This window comes from Carassius gibelio, chromosome A16, assembly GCF_023724105.1.
Source record: "Carassius gibelio isolate Cgi1373 ecotype wild population from Czech Republic chromosome A16, carGib1.2-hapl.c, whole genome shotgun sequence".
Lineage (NCBI taxonomy): Eukaryota > Metazoa > Chordata > Actinopteri > Cypriniformes > Cyprinidae > Carassius > Carassius gibelio.
Window position 1 is genome coordinate 15,305,096 of NC_068386.1, and position 24,985 is coordinate 15,330,080.

Below are 24,985 nucleotides of genomic sequence, written 5' to 3' on the forward strand. Positions count from 1 at the left end.
ACCATCAAAAGATCTCTGGGAGAAAGTTGTGGCCTGGCACGAGTCAGGAGATGGGAGACAAAAAAATTTCAAAGGATTTATTGATGCCTAAAAGCACAGTGAAGTGTAACGTTAAGACGCGGAAGGTATTTGGTAAAACACCGATCCTCCCTGAATCAGGACGGCGCTGCAAACTGGATGAAAGAGTCTGGAGGAAACTCAGCAGAGAGACTACCAAGAAGCCTACAGCAACTCTGAAGCAGTGGCAGGAATTTATGACAAAAAGTGGTAATCATGTGCATGTGACAACAATGTCAGAGGTCAAGTGTGGTCAAGGTCAAATGTGGCTTGTATTTGAGGGTTGCAAGGAAAAAGCCACTCCATAAGAAATGTTATTAGAGACGAGACATATCCCAAAAGACTAAAGGCTGTAATTAAAGCAAAAGATGATTCAACAAAATACTCACACAAGGGGGTGATCCCTTTTTTTCTGACATGTTTCACTTGGATGTTATAAGTTGACTCGAGATTCTTTTGTATACCCACTGTATGCGTTTATAAAGTTAAAATGTTTAACATAAATGTATAGAGTATATCAGCAATGCTTTTTCACATTTTCAAGAACCGACTATACCATTTCAATTTAGCTATCAAATAAGAATTTTTTATTGTGTCAACCACAAATAACATGATTAAAGACTTAGAAGAACCCAACCACGAAAAAAAAAGAGTATCCCCTGGTTTTATTTAATATTAATATGTAATATAACATTCAGAACATTATTTTACGACACAACTTGTTCATAATTACAGTGCTCCACAAAATAGAGGATAAAAACGAATACAGACTGAGAAAGAGGCAAGAGATCTTTGAGTCCCGTCACTGAGAGTCTCTCAAAAAGAAACAAACCTGAGCAGCAACACATTTCCAATCTTCATTTTCATGTTAAATACTCACTGCGACGGAGGCAGAGCACAACCAATAATTTCAAAAGCCTCTATCAATCCATGCGTCAAACATAAACGAGTAACCCTGTCACATTTAATCAAACGACTGATTCTGAACGCCCCCCTGCCGCCCCACACAACTGACTCATATGTACCGGTTTGATTCCCTTTGACCTCTGTCCTCCAGCACTGTCTTCCTGTTAGTCCCACTGGCCCGCTACAGTTTCCAGGGAGGCCTGAACTCAGAAATAGGGAGTGGAGTGCAGTGTGTCGTCTCAAAGTTTCGCATATACTTTCTTGCCTGAGAGAGAGGAAATTCCTGTTTGATTAATGAGCTATAATATAACATATACAGAGAGATAGAAAGATTATCATTTTTATTCAATGGCTACACACAGATATTTTAGTAACATACCAAGAATAGAGCAAGCTGCCTTCTGCCCTCGAGTGTCATGTCTTCACCTGAAACAAAAGACAGAAGATCAGATCACCAACAGTCAAATGTCTGTCTTTATTTAGACAGCAACTGTAGCTAGAGTAATGGAAATCACTGCTGGACGTCCTTGTTTCTATCCCACAAAACCGATTCTGGACGTGAGCACGGCTATGCTGTTTGAAGCACGTACCAACGCTCCAGGGGAACAGGGTCTCTCTGTCGGTCTGATAGGACTGCAGCACAGACAAGCACCAATCATCATCCACCTCGTAGCCCATGTACACAGATTCTGAAGAACACAGGGGAATATGACCCGCTCTGCTTAATAAAGCCAAATCAAAAACAAAACCATCTAGATACCAAATTATGTCATAATAATGTGTTCATAACCATTGCTAAGGCCAATATTCTAATCAAGGGTTGTTGTTTATTTTTTATTTTTTTACTTTCTGATGCCCAAATGATTATTTCTTTCCAAAAATATGAAAGGCAGTTATATTTTTTATGTACAGTATAAAGAGTATCTGGAATTATCTTTCTATTGAACAAACACTTTTCTGTTTTCTGTCCACCATTAATATTAGGCGTATAAACATGACGTATAAACACAAAAAAAATGGCTGTCAACTGAATAAAATAATTGAGATTAATCTCATGATTTTCTTTACGAAGCAAAATGAAACCTTAATGTCATAATTCCGTACATTTTAGCGGATATTATTTATTAATTTTTACACTTTTCTCTGGACTTTTCCACTCTTTGGAACCCAATTTGAAAACCCCTTAAATTAAATAAAAATACACTATAACTAAGATAAAAACTAACAGTTCTATATTGATCAAGAGAAATAATCCTTAATAAATAATAAAATAAGTAATATTTGCACTACTGACCAATGCCAATTTAAAAAAAAAATAAAAAAAATAATTAACTCTAAAAGCATACCTTCTTCGATCGGTGTCCCTGCTGCGAGCCACTGCCTGACTGCCCTGATAGCGTCCTCTGTCATGACTTTAGGATACCTGAGAGACACGGAGAAAGATAGATGAAAGCAATCGAATCGATGAAGGGGTTCGTGTGAATTGCGTCTGACCTGTACTGGAGTAGTCTGAGCAACAGGTCATTCCCTCTGTTAGACGTGATATCCTCTGGACCCCTGTGATAAAACATAGTACAGCCAGGTCAAGATCAACATCAATTCACGTTTGCCTCCTCGAGCACGAATGTATTTATCTGTGTCCTGGATAGCTCACGTGGTAGTGATGATTTCATCTTTAGTTCTTCTGATCAATAACACTGGTCCCTGGTACCTGAAATCAGAGCCAAAACATTTACGTAGAGCTCATGCTGTTAGCTTCATGTTCGTACTGTTAAATAAATCATGAAAAAGGTGGCTCACTTGCAGAGCTGTTCAGCGTTGTTCAGGTTCATGTACTGCTTCACTGTATGGGTGACCAAGGGTCCTGAGGAATGGAAACAAACACATTCATTCAGTCTTCGTTTGGGTCACTCACTCTTTAGAACGGAGTAGAGATGAAAAGAATAAAACACTTACTCCAGCTTTCAGGCATGACCTTTAGCGCGAGTGGTAAAAGGTCATCAAATGAAGCATCTAGAACCAGAGCTCGGATCTCTGGGTATGACATCACAGCCCAACTCGCTAAAACAGAGCAGCACATTAAGAATTAAAACGAATGAATCATTTTTTTTCTGTTGCGGATCAGTGTTTTCTGATCTGTGATTGGCTGGTTCGCTGGTGTGGGACTGTTTACCTGTGAAGCCTCCTATTGACCAAGCGTACACAATAATGTCACTCAGCTGGAAGCCCAGTTTGTGCACGGCAAACTGAATGACGACGTCCATCGCATTGGCCTCGTTTTGAGGAAGTGGAACTCCCTGAATCGGCGAGAAAGAGGTACACTGAGGTTTTCATCCATTTTACATTTTAGATAAAACGCATGAATACTGCTTGTGTCTCTAGTGTCATTAATTGTGTGGTCGGTGTGAGGAACAGATGGTGTGATGTTGACTTACTGTACTGCCGCCAAACCCTGGGTGATTCCAGCCCAACACTGAATATCCTCCTGTAAACAGAAGAAAGGAAACAGTCTGACATACATTTAGTGCACAAATGGTCAAAAAAAAAACCAACAGACACACATTGACTCGCACACATTTACCTTCTAGTGGAGTGTTCATGCAGCCGACCTCATAGAATCCTGCGTTTCCTTCACAGCAGATCACCTGGGGTGCAAATTATATCAGCAATGGAAAGCTACAGGTAATATTCTATTTCATTGTGCTATGTTCTTTCCCCTAAGCTCTTCTGTTATGGTTTCTCTCTTGTTATGCTCTGTTTCACACATTCTTACCAGAGTTTTTCCAGCCTGCCCCCCATCTTTCCTCCGGTCCACAAACATGGTGTCAATCTCATTCCCATCACAAGCCACCAGTTTGTTCCGCTCACCATCAAACTGAACACAACCAAGACAATCAGTGAATTTCTATATACAGCATATATTGTAAAAAAAAATTCAGTCAGTATGATGCTTCATAAAATAAACTTTCATTTTTCAATATATATAATAGGGATTCAACTATTTTATATATATATATTTCAAAGTGTAATGACTGATTATAATTAAGGCAAAATGCATTAACTTTTAAATTGATTTTTGGGACAATACAAGCACGTATGTAGCATATATATGAATATATATATATATATTTTTTTTCAGTTTATGGCAATAAAAAAAACAAATACTGAATAAGGAAAAAAATCATTTAACAAAGATTGCACTCATAAAAAACCCAATTTAAGCATTTTTTGTTCAATTTTAGGTTTTAATTTTTTTTTATTTGCTAATTTATTACTTTTTTTATTCCCTGATATTTCTTGTTTTTTCTTGATCGTGGGAGTTACAAAATGTAAAATGTGAGAAGTGTTACCCTGAGAAGTGTTTTGAATGTGTTGTAGTATGGGTTTGTAGTTGTGTGTGTGTTACCTCTTCTACAAGTCTGGCCTGGCCCTGCTGTAACATGGGTCTCATGGCCTTCTGCAGCAGGCCCACTGAGCCCGGATACAGCATCCTCCGGCCGAACGAGTGCACTATCAGATAACTGCACAAAACACACACACATTTATTTGAGAACCTTTGATGTTGCATGACTGCTCATGTAAAAGTGAGAGAGCTAACATCTGATCTCTTATTCAAACCTATGAATGTGTACAAATCTAACAATAAGGTAAATCACTGCAATTATGTCAATCTGTTATCACACACTTGTTACCTTAATATGTGGCATGGTAGTGTGCGAACCGAATTTAGTACACTCTCTGTTGCCCCTCTGTGTTTGGACTCCGGCCTCAACAGGGACACCCCACCTTTAGACAGCTTCCTGCAGTCGGAGGAAGTGCAAAGACATCACAAACAGATCTCAGAGTTGAGTCCTAATTGCAGCAAACTCCTCTACAACTGAAAGACTGAGTCGAAAGAGAGAAACGAGCTATACTTACAGACTACTAACTTCTTTCCAGCTGAAATCTACAGGCCAGTGTTTGAAGTCAAAGTCAAAGCACGCAAGTTTTTTCTGAATGGGACAGAACCAACATCATTTTAATGGACTCATCGAAGCAAAGCTCCATGGGAATGTTCTTATGGCACTGCTACGGTCTCACCTTGTTGCTAGGCGTGTGGTTCCTCCTGGTTTCCTCCAGGATGGTGATAAACTGAAGGTACTCTGGGTTTCTCCAGCGTCCCCAACCTAACAACAGTTCAGCGGTAAAAACACAAACAAATGTGTTCGTTTAGAAAAGAATGAATGTACTTAAAGTATGAATATTAACTACAAAAGTACGTTAATTAAACAGACCAGCATAACTAATAACTATACAACAAAAGTATGATATAGTGTCACCTCTCAGATAGGCCAGTCCTAGCAGACAGACCAGCGCTGTGCCGACATACTGACTGAAAGGAGCCAGCTTACTGCTGCAGATGTACCCTACAACATACGATTAATCATCTCAGATCGATAGCATACAGTACCTCACCACATTATTACTTTGAACAAGGTCTGTTTATTTAAGATTTTAAAATATGCCAGAAAAACATAAAAAAGAACACCAACATACCCCAACCCTTTACCCATCAGACAAAAAACAGTTATACATATTTTGGGATTGTATTGCCTATAGTATTTTTCCACGAATGACAAGAAAGGTTGCCAGATTGCATCGAATTTCTGGGTAGACCCTTGAAGGGAGTACATAATTTTTTCTAGTTTAAGATATTGAATGATCTCTTTAATCCAATGAAGGAACGCAGGGAGAAGGAGGTCTTTCCATTTAAACAGTATTCATCTTCTGGCAAGTAGCGTGCAAAAGGCAAACATTTTACAATCCTAGCTGCTTATGCGCATGTGTTGTGCTGTAACACCAAATATAGCAATAAAAGGAGAAAAATCTATTTCCAGAAGTTATACAAACTTGGGCATGTCCAGAACATGTAAAAGTCTTGCAGGAGCCTGGCTACATCTGTCACAAAGAAGGTCTTAATTTAGATAACCTAACCTTCGACCAATGGACAACGCATAACCACGTCATTGACATATAGATGATGAATAGATTTGTTTAAGAATTTTCTGCCAAATTGTTTCTGAAATTTGTTAATTCACATTATTAATTATTAAATACTATTCAGGCCTCAGCCTCAAGAAGAATGGCCAGATGTTATAATGCCTAAATAATTTTTTTTAATAAAAATTAAATAATACCTAAATGTCACTGTGTGTGTGTGTGTACTACACACAAAGCTTGCTGATATTATTTGTACATTCTATTTAAAATATATTTTTTATTATATTAATATATGTAACTAATGGTAAAAGGCTTACATTTAATGACATTTTTAACAGACATACTGTAAATGACAACATTTTATGTTTTGTAAAAATACAACATTGGGCATTAGGGTTCAAACTTTTTACAGTGGACACTATGGTACAAATAATATATTATGAATATTGATTCTTGAGTTTCTGATTTTTATTTAAAAGAATGCGTTGATCAGTTTTTGTGGTGGAAAATGTTGGAAATACTGGCTCACCTGGGGCAGCAGAAAAACATCCTTTATCTTTTCATCAGTCGTCAGTAATTAATTTAATCAGCAGATATAACCTGTTATGTAGCTTAATTATTATAAAGTAACCTAATGATATCAAATACAGTTAGCAATGCCTGATTGTCATTTAATTACACAAGTATGATGTCCAGAATGCCATTAACCACATCTTTGTAAGGCACAGACTCTTTTGTGCAAGAGAATACCAAGGACAATAAGAAAACGACATGCTCTCTAACCACAATATCCTCCATTAACGACAGAACATCAACAAGATCACAAACTACAGTACAACTCCAATCACATAATGGATTCAGCATTAAAATACAGTATTTGAACTGCATTGTATGAGCCTCATTCAGTACTTAATATTACAACTGCACAACATCTTTGATTCAGCTATTCGAATGCTCAAACTAAACAAGATCATACCTTGCTCATGATGTCAAAGAGCTGATTGAGTTAAAACTAGTTTAAACTACAGCACAATGTATACACAAGCTGAACATCAGTGCTCCTCAGGTCTGAAACCTCTTATATGAACCAGACTAAAAATACATTGAGCACTGCTGTGAGAGCATTAGCCTGTGACTCACTAGAGATGATGATTACACCTGCTGAACATAACATTGAGACTGAACCAATCAATGCCTGCTCATCTAATAACAAGATCTGCATGCAGAGATGCAATTTACATAGTAACAAAATGGAAAGATGAACGGAAATAAAAGTGTGCATGTGCATGTGGGCTAATGCATCATTTGTTAATGTAATGTTATAATATCTCTTCATCATACTTTACAGTTTAATGTGAACAGGTCTGGCAAGGGATGTTTGTGATGTTTCCCCCCGTCTCCATTTTGATTGTATTCTTTGTACAGGTAAAATATATGAAAATATAATATTGCAAATCAATCTTAAAAAACTTTGTGTTTAAATAAATGCTTTTCATAACTGGGTGTTTTGGATAATATAATTGTAATTTTAGCACACACAGAAATAGTTTGGCGGTTATATGATACTGTATTTGTGTTGTACCTTTCCTGTAGAGATAGCAGAGGAGCAGTGGAGAACTGTAGTAGGACAGAGACCACAGCACTGAGGCCTGAAGGACAACACGTGACAGTAATTCAACTTCACATTACAAAACTTTTGTTGTTGTTGTTGCTTTTTTTACAGTGTTGATTTGGTAACTGCAGGAAAATGTGCAATGAAACATGACTATGATGCCATACCCATCCGAGGATGCTATCTGTGTGCCGCTCCAAGCCTCTGGGCTGATAATTCCAGCCCTGCATAAGATAAAGACATGGCAGCTATGAGTTTGACGTATCTTTTTATACAGTCTATGATCTAAACTAATGTGAAATATTGTTACAATAAATCTGTGGTCACTTGGCAATAAATACAGACCAAAAAATAGGTTTGACAGATACAATGTACCAATATTCTTACATATCTACTCTTCAACAGTTCACTGTAGCAATTTGCATGTTTGAATAAATTTTTTTTTTACATAAAGACAATTAATTCACCAAGAAAGCATTTTAAGAGTCACATAAACATGAAAATAAAGAGTTTCTATCCCAAAACAACTAGCAATAGTAATTATTATTGATGCTGTTATTCTTCTTATTATAAACAATATTCAAAATCCATGTTGCATTTTTACTGTCGAAGTCTAATGATTGTGCTATTTATTTTGCCACAAATTTGCAACAGTGAAATAGTAATTAATTAGAACTAAATGTAATCAAACTGAATAAAATGTACATAAAAGAGAGAAATTTTGAAATAGTTATTATATAAATAAGTTTACATTTTCGAGGGATAAACTACAATATAAATTAAAGCTGCAAGCAGCGATGAACGGGCCCTCGCACCCGGGCTCACCGGCAGTAAGTGGCTTTAGTAGATATGTGAACGGTGAGAAATATGCATTTAAACTCAGAAATATAAGTGGAATATGTCAAAGTTTATTCCATATATCTGCCAATTTTCCTGTTGTAAGCAGGTGGCGCTGTCATTATAATGGAATATTGGCCTTCAGATGTGTTCAGGCCAGGACTCTTATCGAACATGTGAAGTTTAGGGAAGATTGAACATTTAATGCCTGAGTTACAACAACTTCTCTTCCGATGGCGAGACATCAAATTTTGTCATGGCGCCATGGACACACCCTTTAACAAAATCTCAAGATCTCCACAATTTAACATTGCAAAGAACTTTAGATTAGACTGACCAAAATAAAATTTGGATGTCATAAAATTTCTTGGAGTAGTTATTTGCAGTGTAAAACATTGACACTTCCTGCTGCCAGCAGGTGGCGCTATGACTATGACTGAATATGGGCATGTAGATCTGTTAAGGGCAGAAGTCTTATCTAACATGTGAAGTTTGAGGCAGATTGGACATTGTATGTCTGAGTTACAGCAGCTTCCTTTTTCATGGCGAAACATCGAAATTTGTCAGGCCGCCATGGACACGCCCTTTAACGAAACCTCAAGATCTTTGCAATTAAACATCGCAAAGGGCTTAAGATTACACTGACCAAGTTTGGTGTTTATCTGAATAAATCTCTAGGAGGAGTTCGTTAAAGTACAACCCCTGAAAATGGCAAAAACTATGCCAATTTTGCAGAGAAAATTCTAAATAACCGACTTCCTGTTGGGATTCGGATTTCTTACCAAGAGACTTTTTTGTAGGTATTGGTGTGTTACATGTGTGTACCGATTTTTGTACATGTACGTGAAACATAGCTCGAGGCGCACTCCATTGAAAGTGCATATGCACTCCGTTGAAAGTGTATAGGTGGCGCTATCGAGCCATTTTGCCACACCCAATGGAATATTTGCCTTCATATCTGTTCAGGCCAGGACCCTTATCACACATGTGAAGTTTGGGGAAGATCGGACATTTTATGCCTGAGTTATAACATATTTTATTCCCATGGCGAGACATCGAACTTCGTCGCGGCGCCATGGACACGCCTTTTAACATAATCTCAAGATCTTCACAACTAAACATCACACAGGTCTTTAGATTAGACTGACCACAAAAAAGACATTGATGTCATAACATTTCTGGAAATAGTTTGTCGCAGTGTAAAATATGTCACTTCCTGTTGCCAATAGGTGGCGCTATGACTATAACTGAATATTGGCATGTAGATCTGTTCAGGTCAAGAGTCTTATCCAACATGTGAAGTTTGGGGCAGATTGGACATTGTATGTCTGAGTTACAGCAACTTCCTTTTTCATGGCGAAAAATCGAAATTTGTCAGGCCGCCATGGACCCGCCCTTTAACGAAACCTCAAGTCCTTCGCAATTTATTATCGCAAAGGGCTTTAGATTACACTGACCAAGTTTGGTGTTGATCTGAATAAATCTCTAGGAGGAGTTCGTTAAAGTACAACCCCTGAAAATGGCAAAAACAACAGCAATTTTGAAGGGAAAATTCAAAATAACCGACTTCCTGTTGGGATCCGGATTTCGTACCAAGAGACTTTTTTGTAGGTATTGGAGTGTTACATGTGTGTACCAATTTTTGTACATGTACGTGAAACATAGCTCGAGGCGCACTCCGTTGAAAGTGTATAGGTGGCGCTATAGAGCCATTCTGCCACACCTGGTGGAATATTGGCCTGAAGATCTGTTCAGGCCAGGACTCTTATCACACATGTGAAGTTTGGGGAAGATCGGACATCTTATGCCTGAGTTATAACATCTTTTATTCGCATGGCGAGACATCGAACTTCTTCGCGGCGCCATGAACAAGCCTTTTAACGAAAACTCAAGATCTTCACAACTGAACATCGCACAGGCCTTTAGATTAGACTGACCACAAAAAAGACATTGATGTCATAAAATTTCTAGGAGTAGTTCGTCGCAGCGTAAAATATGTCACTTCCTGTTGCCAATAGGTGGCGCTATGACTATAACTGAATATGGGCATGTCAATCTGTTCAGGTTCGGAGTCTCATCAAACATGTGAAGTTTGGGGCAGATTGGTCATTGTATGTGTGAGTTATAGCAACTTCATTTTTCATGGCGAATCATCGAAATTCGCCAGGCCGCCACGGACACGCCCTTCAACGAAAAGTCAGGATCTTCGCAATTTAACATCGCAAAGGCCTTTAGATTAGGCATACCAAATTTGGTGTTGATTTGAAGAACTGTCTAGGAGGAGTTCGTTAAAATACAACACATGGAAATGACCAAAATTACACAAAATATGCTCATAATATTAAAAATAACCGACTTCCTGTTGGGTTTAGAATTTCGCTCCAAGAGTCTTTTTTGTAGGTATTGGTGTTTTACATATGTGTGCCAATTTTCGTGCATGTACGTGAAACATAGCTGGAAGGCTGTTGATTTTCTTGGTATAGGTGGCGCTGTCGAGCCATTTTGCCACACCCTCTTCTGAATCCTATATCAGACGAAAATTTTCATCAGGTTTGACGAGTGTGCAAAGTTTCATGACTTTTTGAGCATGTTAAAGCCCTCAAAAATGCGATTCATTCGGGAGAAGAAGAAGAAGAAGAAGAAGAATAATAATAATTAAAGCTGCAAGCAGCGATGAACGGGCCCTCGCACCCGGGCTCACCGGCAGTGAGTGGCCTTAGTAAATTGGTGAACGGTGAGAAATATGCATTCAAACTCATAAATATAAGTGGAAAATATCAACATTTATTCCACATGTGCCAATCTTCCTGGTGCCAGCAGGTGGTGCTATCATTATAATGGAATATGGCCCTTCAAATGTGTTCCGGGCAGGACTCCCATCGAACATGTGAAGTTTGGGGAAGATCGAACAAATTATGCCTGAGTTACAACAACTTCTCTTGCTGTGGCGAGACATCAAAATTTGTCATGGCGCCATGGACACGCCCTTTAACAAAAACTCAAGATCTCCACAAGTTAAAATTGCACAGGCCTTTAGATTAGACTGAATACAAAAAATACTTTAATCTCAAAAAAATTCTAGGAGTAGTTTGTCGCAGCCTAAAACATGTCACTTCCTGTTGCCAGCAGGTGGCGCTATGACTATCACTGAAAATGGGCATGTAGATCTGTTAAGGGCAGAAGTCTTATCTAACATGTGAAGTTTGGGGCAGATTGGACATTGTATGTCTGAGTTACAGCAACTTCCTTTTTCATGGCGAAACATCGAAATTTGGCAGGCCACCATGGACACGCCCTTTAACGAAACCTCAAGATCTTCGCAATTTAACATCACAAAGGCCTTTAGATTACACTGACCAAGTTTGGTGTTGATCTGAATAAATCTCTAGGAGGAGTTCGTTAAAGTACAACCCCTGAAAATGGCAAAAACAACGCCAATTTTGCAGAGAAAATTCTAAATAACCGACTTCCTGTTGGGATTCGGATTTCGTACCAAGATACTTTTTTGTAGGTATTGGTGTGTTACATGTGTGTACCGATTTTTGTACATGTACGTGAAACATAGCTCGAGGCACACTCCGTTGAAAGTGTATAGGTGGCGCTATAGAGCCATTTTGCCATACCCGATGGAATATTGGCCTTCAGATGTGTTCAGGCCAGGACTCTTATCACACATGTGAAGTTTGGGGAAGATCGGACATTTTATGCCTGAGTTATAACATCTTTTATTCCCATGGCGAGACATCGAACTTTGCCATGGCGCCGTGGACACGCCTTTTAACGAAAACTCAAGATCTTCACAACTGAACATCGCACAGGCCTTTAGATTAGACTGACCACAAAAAAGACATTGATGTCAAAAAATTTCTAGGAGTAGTTCATCACAGCGTAAAATATGTCACTTCCTGTTGCCAATAGGTGGCGCTATGACTATAACTGAATATGGGCATGTCAATCTGTTCAGGTTTGGAGTCACATCAAACATGTGAAGTTTGGGGCTGATTGGACATTGTATGTCTGAGTTATAGCTACTTCATTTTTCATGGCGAATCATCAAAATTCGCCAGGCCGCCACGGACACGCCCTTCAACGAAAACTCAAGATCTTCGCAATTTAACATCTCAATGGCCTTTAGATTAGGCATACCAAATTTGGTGTTGATCTGAATTAATCTCTAGGAGGAGTTCGTTAAAATACAATGCATGGAAATGGCAAAAATGACAAAAAATTTGCTCATAATATTAAAAATAACCAACTTCCTGTTGGGTTTAGAATTTTGCTCCAAGAGTCTTTTTTGTAGGTCTTGGTGTCTTACATGTGTTTACCGATTTTCAGACATGTGCGTGAAACGTAGCTCGAGGCGCACACCGCTGAACATGTATAGGTGGCGCTGTCGAGCCATTTTGCCACGCCCACTTCTGAAACCCATATCAGACGTAAATTTTCACCAGTTCGGAGGTGTGTGCAAATTTTCCTGACTTTTTGAGTATGTTTAGGCCTTCAAAAACGCGATTCATTGGGGAGAAGAAAAATAATAATAATAATAATAAACAGAGCAGATACAATAGGGTCCTCACACCTTCGGTGCTCGGGCCCTAATTAAAGCTGCAAGCAGCGATGAACGGGCCCTCGCACCCGGGCTCACCGGCAGCGAGTGGCTTTAGTTAATAGGTGAACGGTGAGAAATATGCGTTTAAACTCATAAATATAAGTAGAATATATGAATGTTTATTCCATATATGTGCCAATCTTCCTGTTGCCAGCAGGTGGCGCTATCATTGTAATGGAATATTGGCCTTCAGATGTGTTCAGGGCAGGACTTTTATCGAACATGTGAGGTTTGGGGAGGATTGGACATTTTATGCCTGAGTTACAACAACTTCTCTTGCTGTGGCGAGACATCAAAATTTGTCATGGCTCCATGTACACGCCCTTTAACAAAAACTCAAGATCTCCACAAGTTAACATTGCACAGGCCTTTAGATTAGACTGAATAAAAAAAATACTTTAATCTCAAAAAAATTCTAGGAGTAGTTTGTTGCAGCGTAAAACATGTAACTTCCTGTTGCCAGCAGGTGGCGCTATGACTATAACTGAAAATGGGCATGTAGATCTGTTAAGGGCAGAAGTCTTATCTAACATGTGAAGTTTGGGGCAGATTGGACATTGTATGTCTGAGTTACAGCAACGTCCTTTTTCATGGCGAAACATCGAAATTTGGCAGGCCGCCATGGACACGCCCTTTAACGAAACCTCAAGATCTTCGCAATTTAACATCACAAAGGCCTTTAGATTACATTGAAGAAGTTTGGTGTTGATCTGAATAAATCTCTAGGAGGAGTTCGTTAAAGTACAACCCCTGAAAATGGCAAAAACAACACCAATTTTGAAGGGAAAATTCTAAATAACCGACTTCCTGTTGGGATCCGGATTTCGTACCAAGAGAGTTTTTTGTAGGTATTGGAGTGTTACATGTGTGTACCAATTTTTGTACATGTACGTGAAACATAGCTCGAGGCGCACTCCGTTTAAAGTGTATAGGTGGCGCTATCGAGCCATTCTGCCACACCCAGTGGAATATTGGCCTGCAGATCTGTTCAGGCCAGGACTCTTATCACACATGTGAAGTTTGGGGAAGATCGGACATTTTATGCCTGAGTTATAACATCTTTTATTCCCATGGCGAGACATCGAACTTCGTTGCGGCGCCATGAACAAGCCTTTTAACGAAAATTCAAGATCTTCACAACTGAACATGGCACAGGCCTTTAGATTAGACTGACCACAAAAAAGACATTGATGTCATAAAATTTGTAGGAGTAGTTCGCCGCAGCGTAAAATATGTCACTTCCTGTTGCCAATAGGTGGCGCTATGACTATAACTGAATATGGGCATGTCAATCTGTTCAGGTTCGGAGTCTCATCAAACATGTGATGTTTGGGGCAGATTGGACATTGTATGTGTGAGTTATAGCAACTTCATTTTTCATGGCGAATCATCGAAATTCGCCAGGCCGCCACGGACACGCCCTTCAACGAAAACTCAAGATCTTCGCAATTTAACATCGCTAAGGCCTTTAGATTAGGCATACCAAATTTGGTGTTGATTTGAAGAAATCTCTAGGAGGAGTTCGTTAAAATACAACACATGGAAATGACCAAAATTACACAAAAAATGCTCATAATATTAAAAATAACCGACTTCCTGTTGGGTTTAGAATTTCGCTCCAAGAGTCTTTTTTGTAGGTATTGGTGTGTTACATATGTGTGCCAATTTTCGTGCATGTATGTGAAACATAGCTTGAAGGCTGTTGATTTTCTTGGTATAGGTGGCGCTGTCGAGCCATTTTGCCACACCCTCTTCTGAATCCTATATCACACGAAAATTTTCACCAGGTTTGACGCGTGTGCAAAGTTTCATGACTTTTTGAGCATGTTAAAGCCCTCAAAAATGCGATTCATTCGGGAGAAGAAGAAGAAGAAGAATAATAATAATAATTAAAGCTGCAAGCAGCGATGAACGGGCCCTCGCACCCGGGCTCACCGGCAGCGAGTGGCTTTAGTAAATAGGTGAGTGGTGAGAAATATGCATTTAAACTCATAAATATTAGTGGAATATATCAAAGTTATTCCATATATGTGCCAATCTTCCTGTTGCCAGCAGGTGGCGCTATCATTATAATGGAATATTGGCCTTCTGTTGTGTTCAGGGCAGGACTCTTATTGAACATGTGAAGTTTGGGGAAGATCGAACATTTTATGCCTGAGTTACAACAACTTCCTTTACTGTGGCGAGACAGCAAATTTTGTCATGACGCCATGGACACGCCCTTTAAAAAAAAAAAAAGATCTCCATAATTTAGCATTTCACAGGCCTTTAGATTAGACTGACCACAAAAAAAAAACATTAATGTAATTCTATTTCTAGGAGTAGTTTGTCGCAGCGTAAAACATGTCACTTACTGTTGCCAGCAGGTGGCGCTATGACTATAACTGAATATGGGCATGTAGATCTGTTAAGGGCAGAAGTCTTATCTAACATGTGAAGTTTGGGGCAGATTGGACATTGTATGTCTGAGTTACAGCAACTTCCTTTTTCATGGTGAAACATCGTAATTTGTCAGGCCGCCATGGACACGCCCTCTATCGAAACCTCAAGATCTTCGCAATTTAACATTGCAAAGGCCTTTAGATTTAACTGACCAAGTTTGGTGTTGATCGGAATAAATTTCTAGGAGGAGTTCGTTAAAGTACAACCCCTGAAAATGGCAAAAAAACCGCCAATTTTGCAGAGAAAATTCTAAATAACCGACTTCCTGTTGGGATTCGGATTTCGTACCAAGAGACTTTTTTGTAGGTATTGGTGTGTTACATTTGTGTACCGATTTTTGTAAATGCACGTGAAACATAGCTCGAGGTGCACTCCGTTGAAAATGTATAGGTGGCGCTATGGAGCCATTTCGCCACACCCAATGGAATATTGGCCTTCAGTTGTGTTCAGGCCAGGACTCTTATCAAACATGTGAAGTTTGGGGAAGATCAGACATTTTATGCCTGAGTTACAAATTTTATTCCCATGGCGAGACATCAAACTTTGTCACGTCGCCAAGGACACACCATTTATCGAAAACTCAAGATAATCACAATTCACTATCGCAAAGGCCTTTAGATTAAACTGACCATAACACAATTTAGATTTTATTAGATTTCTAGGAGTAGTTCATTGCAGCGTAAGGCATTCACTTCCTGTTGCCAGCAGGTGGCGCCATGACTATAACTAAATTTGGTAATGTTGATCTGTTCAGGTCAGGAGTCTTATCAAACATGTGAAGTTTGGTGCAGATTGGAAATTTTTTGTCTAAGTTATGGCAACTTCATTTTTCATGGCGAAACATCGAAATTCGCCAAGCCGCCACAGACACGCCCTCAAACGAAAACTCTAGATCTTCGCAATTTAACATCGCAAAGGCCTTTAGATTACACTGACAAACTTTGGTGTTGATCTGAATAAATCTCTAGGAGGAGTTCGTTAAAGTACAACCCCCGGAAATGGCAAAAATGACAAAATTTCGGATGAGAAAAAAAATAATAACTGACTTCCTGTTGGGATTTGGATTTCGTACCAAGAGACTTTTTTGTAGATATTGGTGTGTTACATGTGTGTACCGATTTTCATACAAGTACGTGAAACGTAGCTCAAGATGCACTTCGTTGAAAATTTATAGGTGGCGCTGTCGAGCCATTTTGCCACACCCACCTTAGCAAACCATTGCATACCTAATATTTTTCCAGCTCTGACGTGTGTGCCAAGTTTCATGACTTTTCGAGAAAGTTTCAGAAAAATAATAATAATAATAATAATAATTAAAGCTGCAAGCAGCGATGAACGGGCCCTCGCACCCGGGCTCACCGCAATCGTGTGGCTTTAGTAAAAAGGTGAAGGTGAGAAATATGCATTTCAAATCGTTAATATAAGTGGAAAATGTCAAAGTCATTTATGTGTGCCAATTTTCCTGTTGCCAATAGGTGGCGCTATCATTATAATGGAATATTGGCCTTCAGATGTGTTCAGGCTAGGAGTCTTATCGAACATGTGAAGTTTGGGGAATATCGAACATTTCAAGCCTGAGTTACAACAACTTCTCTTGCTGTGGCGAGACATCAAATTTTGTCATGGCGCCATGGACACGCCCTTTAAAAAAATCTAAAGATCTCCACAATTTAACATTGCAAAGACCTTTAGATTAGACTGACCAAAATAAAATGTTGATGTCATAAAATTTCTTGGAGTAGTTCTTTGCAGTGTAAAACATGACACTTCCTGTTGCCAGCAGGTGGCGCTATGACTATGACTGAATATGGGCATGTAGATCTGTTAAGGGCAGAAGTCTTATCTAACATGTGAAGTTTGAGGCAGATTGGACATTGTAAGTCTGAGTAACAGCAACTTCCTTTTTCATGGTGAAACATCGAATTTTGTCAGGCCGCCATGGACACGCCCTTTAACGAAACCTCAAAATCTTCGCAATTTACCATCGCAAACGCCTTTAGATTTAACTGACCAAGTTTAGTGTTGATCTGAATAAATGTCTAGGAGTAGTTTGTTAAAGTACAACCCTTGAAAATGGCAAAAACAACACCAATTTTGCAGAGAAAATTCTAAATAACCGACTTCCTGATGGGATTCGGATTTCGTAACATGGGACTTTTTTGTAGCTATTGGTGTGTTACATATGTGTACCGATTTTTGTACATGTATGTGAAAAATAGCTCGAGGCACACTCCATTGAATGTGCATATGCACTCCGTTGAAAGTTTATAGGTGGCGCTATTGAGCCATTTTGCCACACCCAATGGAATATTGGCCTTCAGATCTGTTCAGGCCATGACCCTTATCACACATGTGAAGTTTGGGCAAGATCGGACACTTTATGCCTGAGTTATAACATCTTTTATTCCCATGACGAGACATCGAACTTCGTCACGGGGCCATGGACACGCCTTTTAACAAAAACTCAAGATCTTCACAACTAAACATCACACAGGTCTTTAGATTAGACTGACCACAAAAAAGACATTGATGTCATAAAATTTCTAGAAATAGTCTGTCACAGTGTAAAATATGTCACTTCCTGTTGCCAATAGGTGGCGCTATGACTATAACTGAATATGGGCATGTCAATCTGTTCAGGTCAAGAGTCTTATCCAACATGTGAAGTTTGGGGCAGATTGGACATTGTATGTCTGAGTTACAGCAACTTCCTTTTTCATGGCGAAACATCGAAATTTGTCAGGCCGCCATGGACACGCCCTTTAACGAAACCTCAAGTCCTTCGCAATTTAACATCGCAAATGGCTTTAGATTACACTGACCAAGTTTGGTGTTGATCTGAATAAATTTCTAGGAGGAGTTCGTTAAAGTACAACGCATGGAAATGACAAAAGTGACACAAAATTTGCTCATAATATTTGAAATAACCGACTTCCTGTTGGGTTTCGGATTTTGCTCCAAGAGACTTTTTTGTAGGTATTGGAGAGTTACATGTGTATACCGATTTTCATACATGTACATGAAACGTAGCTCGAGGCGCACACCGTTGAACGTGTATAGGTGGCGCTGTTGAGCCATTTTGGCACACCCACTTCTGAAACCCATATCAGACGTAAATTTTCGCCAGTTCTGAGGTGTGTGCAAAGTTTCATGACTTTTCGAGCATGTTTAGGCCCTCAAAAATGCGATTCATCTTAGAGAAGAAGAATAATAATAATAAGAATAATAATAAACGGAGCAATTCCAAGAGGGTCCTCACACCATCGGTGCTCGGGCCCTAATTAAAGCTGCAAGCAGCGATGAACGGGCCCTCGCACCCGGGCTCACCGGCAGCGAGTGGCTTTAGTTAATAGGTGAACGGTGAGAAATATGCGTTTAAACTCATAAATATAAGTAGAATATATCAATGTTTATTCCAAATATGTTCCAATCTTCCTGTTGCCAGCAGGTGGCGCTATCATTATAGTGGAATATTGGCCTTCAGATGTGTTTAGGGAAGGACTCTTATCGAACATGTGAAGTATGGGGAAGATCGAACATTTTATGCCTGAGTTACAACAACTTCTCTTTCTGTGGCGAGACATCAAATTGTGCCAAGGCGTTATGGACACGCCGTTTAACAAAAACTCAAGATCTCCATAATTTAACATTGCACAGGCCTTTAGACTAGACTGACCACAAAAAAATTACACTTCTGTCAAAAGATTTCTAGGAGTAGCTTGTCGCAGCATAAAACATGTCACTTCCTGTTGCCAGCAGGTGGTGCTATGGCTATAACTGAATATGGGCATGTAGATCTGTTAAGGGCAGAAGTCTTATCTAACATGTGAAGTTTGGGGCAGATTGGACATTGTATGTCTGAGTTACAGCAACTTTCTTTTTCATGGTGAAACATCGTAATTTGTCAGGCCGCCATGGACACGCCAGTTATCGAAACCTCAAGATCTTCGCAATTTAACATTGCAAAGGCCTTTAGATTTAACTGACCAAGTTTGGTGTTGATCGGAATAAATTTCTAGGAGGAGTTCGATAAAGTACAACCCCTGAAAATGGCAAAAAAAACGCCAATTTTGCAGAGAAAATTCTAAATAACCGACTTCCTGTTGGGATTCGGATTTCGTACCAAGAGACTTTTTTGTAGGTATTGGTGTGTTACATGTGTGTACCGATTTTTGTAAATGCACGTGAAACATAGCTCGAGGTGCACTCCGTTGAAAATGTATAGGTGGCGCTATGGAGCCATTTCGCCACACCCAATGGAATATTGGCCTTCAGTTGTGTTCAGGCCAGGACTCTTATCAAACATGTGAAGTTTGGGGAAGATCAGACATTTTATGCCTGAGTTACAAATTTTATTCCCATGGCGAGACATCAAACTTTGTCACGTCGCCAAGGACACACCCTTTATCGAAAACTCAAGATAATCACAATTCACTATCGCAAAGGCCTTTAGATTAAACTGACCATAACACAATTTAGATTTTATTAGATTTCTAGGAGTAGTTCATTGCAGCGTAAGGCATTCACTTCCTGTTGCCAGCAGGTGGCGCTATGAGTATAACTAAATTTGGGAATGTTGATCTGTTCAGGTCAGGAGTCTTATCAAACATGTGAAGTTTGGTTCAGATTGGACATTTTATGTCTAAGTTATAGCAACTTCATTTTTCATGGCGAAACATCGAAATTCGCCAAGCCGCCACAGACACGCCCTCAAACGAAAACTCTAGATCTTCGCAATTTAACATCGCAAAGGCCTTTAGATTACACTGACAAACTTTGGTGTTGATCTGAATAAATCTCTAGGAGGAGTTCGTTAAAGTACAACCCCCGGAAATGGCAAAAATGACAAAATTTTGGATGAGAAAAAAAATAATAACTGACTTCCTGTTGGGATTTGGATTTCGTACCAAGAGACTTTTTTGTAGATATTGGTGTGTTACATGTGTGTACCGATTTTCATACAAGAACGTGAAACGTAGCTCAAGATGCACTTCGTTGAAAATTTATAGGTGGCGCTGTCGAGCCATTTTGCCACACCCACCTTAGCAAACCATTGCATACCTAATATTTTTCCAGCTCTGACGTGTGTGCCAAGTTTCATGACTTTTCGAAAAAGTTTCAGAAAAATAATAATAATAAATATAGCTGCAAGCAGCGATGTCGGGCTCAAGCCATCAATGCAACGCTACCCCGGTGGCATCAGGAAAACTGTGCCCAGCGGGCATAAGCATTTACAGTAACCCTCTGACAATACAATTTTAAGGGATGTGGCAGTTAAAGGGTTAATCCGACCAATCTAGACTTTGAAATCACATACACAGAACAATATATATAACTTTAGTAACACATTATTTTTATATTTATAAAAAATTTATAAGGTGTGCATTATAGCCATCACCTATATGAACACATTACAATTGTTTTGTGACTGCAAGTCTTTCTTCTCAAATGCTATTGAGCTTCAAATTTGCATTTGAGCCCATGTGAAATAGTAGCATAATTTACATATGACTTACAGTTTGTTGTAATAAATATCAAACATTCAAATTAATTGTGCATTATAGCTGTCACCTAGATGAACAATTACAGTTGTTTTTGAAAGTCATTCTCTTCAAATGCTACTGACGTTAGAAAAGTGTATAACAATATCACATGTAACTTTAGAGACCGTCCCTAAATTTGAGACTCTCGAATGTCCAATGTCAAGACAGCTTTATGCCTGTTTTTTTTTTTTCTTTCTTTAGTTTTCTTTTCTCTGTGCCGGATTGCTGATGTCCTATACCCAGGCATAGATGTCCATCCATCAATTACAAACATTCAGCCGCAAACATGTGGTGTGATCTGTCACGAGCGCGGATGGGAGAATGGCGCATGTTTTTTTTCTTCTTTTTTTTTTTTTTTTTGAGCAACTGGGATGGTGCCCCTTCTGGGATTTGGTGCCCTGCGAATACTGCATACTCTGCATATAGGGAGCGGCGGTACTATCTGGAAGATATATTCCTCAAACCATCGTACAAGAAGTGGTGATGCTAGTCCTTCAAGAATCGCTCAAAAGCTATTTAAGTGTACAGTTTCCTTTTATTGCATCTTGAAATAAATATTTCTGAATTCTGAATCAAACTGGGTTGTGTTTATTTATTTATTTATTTTATGAGACAACTGAGACTTTAATCTCCTTTGTAATATATGTGCTTTTAAACCAAGAACAATTTATTTATAGATTTATTACTGCTTTATAATGACTATTATTAAGCGAAAAGGCTTTATAATCATGAACTATTTACTAATGCTTAGCTAATGAGTGCCATTATTATAAAGTGTTACCAATGCATTTACTAATGTTAACAAATTAGACATTATTTTACAGTGTTACCAAATCCTTAAATAATTTATTAGTGTTTTGTAATGATTTTAATAACCTATAAGCATTTGTGAAATAGTTTTGCTTGCATTGCAGCTTTATCTGTCAGTTTAAGAGTTTTACTGTTACATCCATGAGATTAATAAATGTCATGTCACGTCACAGTTTGTCATAGGTCAGTATCAAATGAGTTTTAAATTATTATTTGCAGCATAAATAAGGATTCTTAGGATGTTTTTAAATCCCTAAAACTGCCAGAAAAGGATAAGGCCTAAGAGATTTCTTAACCTGTAATGAAAGGAAAAAAACGCCACCATTAGCAACAACAAAAACAATAACAATTTAAAATACAGATATTTTTTTCCTGATTATTAAAGGGATGATTAGGTCTCTCTCTCTCTCTCTCTCTCTCTGCCAGACAGCCCCTCCCTACAGTCCACACACACTGTCAGTCACCAAAAATTCACAGTCACCAACCCCCTCACACTCCCCCTCCCTCTCCCCCTCCCTTTCCTCACACAGACAGAGTGGCCAGAGTGAGATCATGTCAGTTGAGAAGTCTGACAGTTTTCACATTTTCTTTTACCCATACAGTGTTGTAAAGTCGTGAAACTATGCATATTTCCTCAGAATGATTTGATATCTGTATGAAAAAATGCTTTGAAGTGTTTGGAAGCTGCAATTTAAAAATACAAGACAATTAATGTTTCCCTTTTTTACTGTCATTTCAAAAAATCACCACGACAAAACCGTTCAAGCTAACCAAAATCTGTTCGCAATTTAAGTTCCTCGATGTTTTTTCTTCATGTAGACAAAGTTTGGTGTGTATAGTGTACTTCCCCTGTGAGGAGTATTCATTAATTCACAACTGTAAAATCTCAAAAAATACACATTAAAATCAAAATAGCCGACTTCCTGTTGGTCGTAGCTGATAACTGTGAATTAGAAAGTTGTCTGTCTTGATAAGAACAATTTATGTACCAAGTTTGGTGTCTGTAGCTAAAACTAACCCCCCCACTTTTGACAAAAGGTGGCGCTATAGAGTGCCTCATTCACGCCCTTTTAAAAGCTTTTGCCATTGTCTAGCTATCACTAATACTGATATGTGTTTTGAGTTTCATGTAAATCTGAGGTTGTTATCTGCCTCAAAATCACCATAACAGAATATTCAAGTTTGACACGTTGCCATGGCAACACTATATCAGATATCAATATCCCCACAACAGATTTTCATCGGCCGTGTTTTGTCATTATTCTGATGAAGTTTTAAGCAAATCGAGTAAAAATAAGATGCTGAATTCAAAGCATTTGGAAAATGACACACTTCCTGCTGCCAGTTGGTGGCGCTATAACGTTGACTCTTAATAGTCACATATATACAATCGGTATCATACAACGAACAAACCCATGAAGTTTGATCAAATTCAGGAAATGTATGTGGATGTTATTAGACATTTCCTGTTTCTCATTTCTCGCCATAAGTTCCACGCCTCGCCACGGGCAAACCGTTCGAGATATCAAAAATCCCCTCACAATTTTTCATCCTCAATGTCTTGAGATCATGTTCACCGAGTTTCGTGGCGAACGGGTTGAAAACCTCAGAGGAGTATTTCAAATTCCAGAGCATGCTTTTTTTAAACAGCCCTGAATAGCTGATTTCCTGTTGGGCGGAGCCTATGACATAAAGTGTGAAAGTTGTTCAGCTCAATGAGATCTATAAGTCTACTGAGTTTCATATAAATACATGCAAGTGTGTGTGAGCTATGGTTCAAGATTTCTGACTGTGTTCCAGGGGGCGCTGTAGAGCCCCTGTGCCACGCCCGGGTCCCAGCCTCTGCGGCGTCCTGATGGCCGCAGATTCCAATGTGTGTGCCAATTTTCAAGAGTTTTTGAGCATGTTAAGGCCCCCAAAAACCCCCGGAAGGTTTAATAAAAAATAAAAATAATAATAATAATAACAAGAATAATCCTTAGAAGAACAATAGGGCTCTTCGCCCCTTCGGGCTTGAGCCCTAATAATAATAATAAACAACACAGAAACAAGAGGGTCCTCACACCATCGGTGCTCGGGCCCTAATAATAATAATAATAATAATAATAAACAAAGCAGATACAAGAGGGTCCTCACACCATCGGTGCTCGGGCCCTAATAAAAAACAAAGCAGATACAAGAGGGTCCTCGCACCTCGGTGCTCGGGCCCTAATGAACGATTTTACAGTAGTAAAAACAAGTAAATATATTTGTGAGACTAACATTACTGTTTCTCTGTGAAGGCCGAGGGTAAGAGAAAGATTACCATATTAACCTTACTCATTCAGTTATTATTGCAACAGCCTATGATTCATGACAGTGACAAACGTCTGATGTCTAACCCAAACAGAAACAGAATAAAACCGCAATGCTTCAACGCATGGGTGCGCTAACAGTGTTGTTATGGTGCTCTCATGACAGATGGACTGCTCTAGAGATCAGCTGAGCTCACTTCAGCTAGCACACAGCTCCCTGTCAGTGGATGTGTCTCACAACAGTCAGAGCTGCCTATCTAGACTGTGTTTTAGGGCATCATTTGATGTCATTTCGAACGTTCAGATGAAATCAATCGCACATGATGGTCAAATGCTGTCTAGATAGGCAGCTCACTTGGATTTGAGACTTCGCCAATAACACTATAATGCACTTCCGCACACTCTCACGAGACTGATCTCGGTAGTGTTTTAAGGCTATGGCTTAGTCTAAAGGGGAGGAAAGAGACGTACCCTGCGGGCCGTTCTGCCGTCGGTACGTGTCTGGTCCGGTGAGCGGTGGATCCGCGTTAGATTGGGCCCGAAAAGGCACCGGAGCCACATCCAGCCGGCCATTCTCACCTCGGTCAGGAACTACGGCGACCTGCGAGGATCACAGCAGGTACTACAGCAGCGAACGCGAAAAAGAAAACCGCTTCACAGCCTGTGGCTTCGGATGTTCAATGTATTTTTCTTTTCAATTAAAGTGTTTTATAAAGGAATATAACAGAAAAATTAATCAAATAAATACATAAATGTAACATAAGAAAATAAATATATGATACAATTTTCAATACATAAATAAAATGCGATCATAAATAAGGCTCAAAACTGTATTTATTTACTCATCTCTCTAATTGCATTTTTATTTGCTGAATCTTGTCCTTATATGTTTATT

At 39.0% G+C, this 24,985-nt stretch overlaps 1 protein-coding gene across 1 annotated transcript; it reads right to left on the reverse strand.

Moving 5' to 3' along the window:
* Window positions 1-705: 705 nt before the first annotated feature.
* Window positions 706-24,728, reverse strand: LOC128030737 (phosphatidylserine lipase ABHD16A-like). The gene is made up of 20 exons (XM_052618625.1): window positions 24,562-24,728; window positions 7,723-7,779; window positions 7,526-7,592; window positions 5,283-5,369; window positions 5,044-5,129; window positions 4,882-4,955; window positions 4,656-4,763; window positions 4,370-4,484; window positions 3,737-3,838; window positions 3,545-3,608; window positions 3,399-3,448; window positions 3,137-3,260; window positions 2,920-3,024; window positions 2,764-2,827; window positions 2,618-2,674; window positions 2,458-2,520; window positions 2,310-2,386; window positions 1,554-1,652; window positions 1,343-1,389; window positions 706-1,228 (listed from the first exon to the last, which is right to left on the reverse strand). The coding sequence occupies exons 1-20, from the start codon at window positions 24,661-24,663 to the stop codon at window positions 1,145-1,147; spliced, it is 1,632 nt and encodes a 543-aa protein (XP_052474585.1). The 5' UTR covers window positions 24,664-24,728; the 3' UTR covers window positions 706-1,144.
* Window positions 24,729-24,985: the final 257 nt, after the last annotated feature.

What these genes read in the sequence shown, in the direction of transcription:
- LOC128030737 (XM_052618625.1), bottom strand. Translation starts at nt 24,663, where the DNA reads ATGGCCGGCTGGATGTGGCTCCGGTGCCTTTTCGGGCCCAATCTAACG. An exon ending in TGGAAAGAAGTTAGTAGTCT is followed by an intron (nt 4,764 to 4,881) that starts GTAAGTATAGCT and finishes CTCCGACTGCAG; the next exon opens with GAAGCTGTCTAAAGGTGGGG. An exon ending in GGCAGCTTGCTCTATTCTTG is followed by an intron (nt 1,229 to 1,342) that starts GTATGTTACTAA and finishes CCTCTCTCTCAG; the next exon opens with GCAAGAAAGTATATGCGAAA.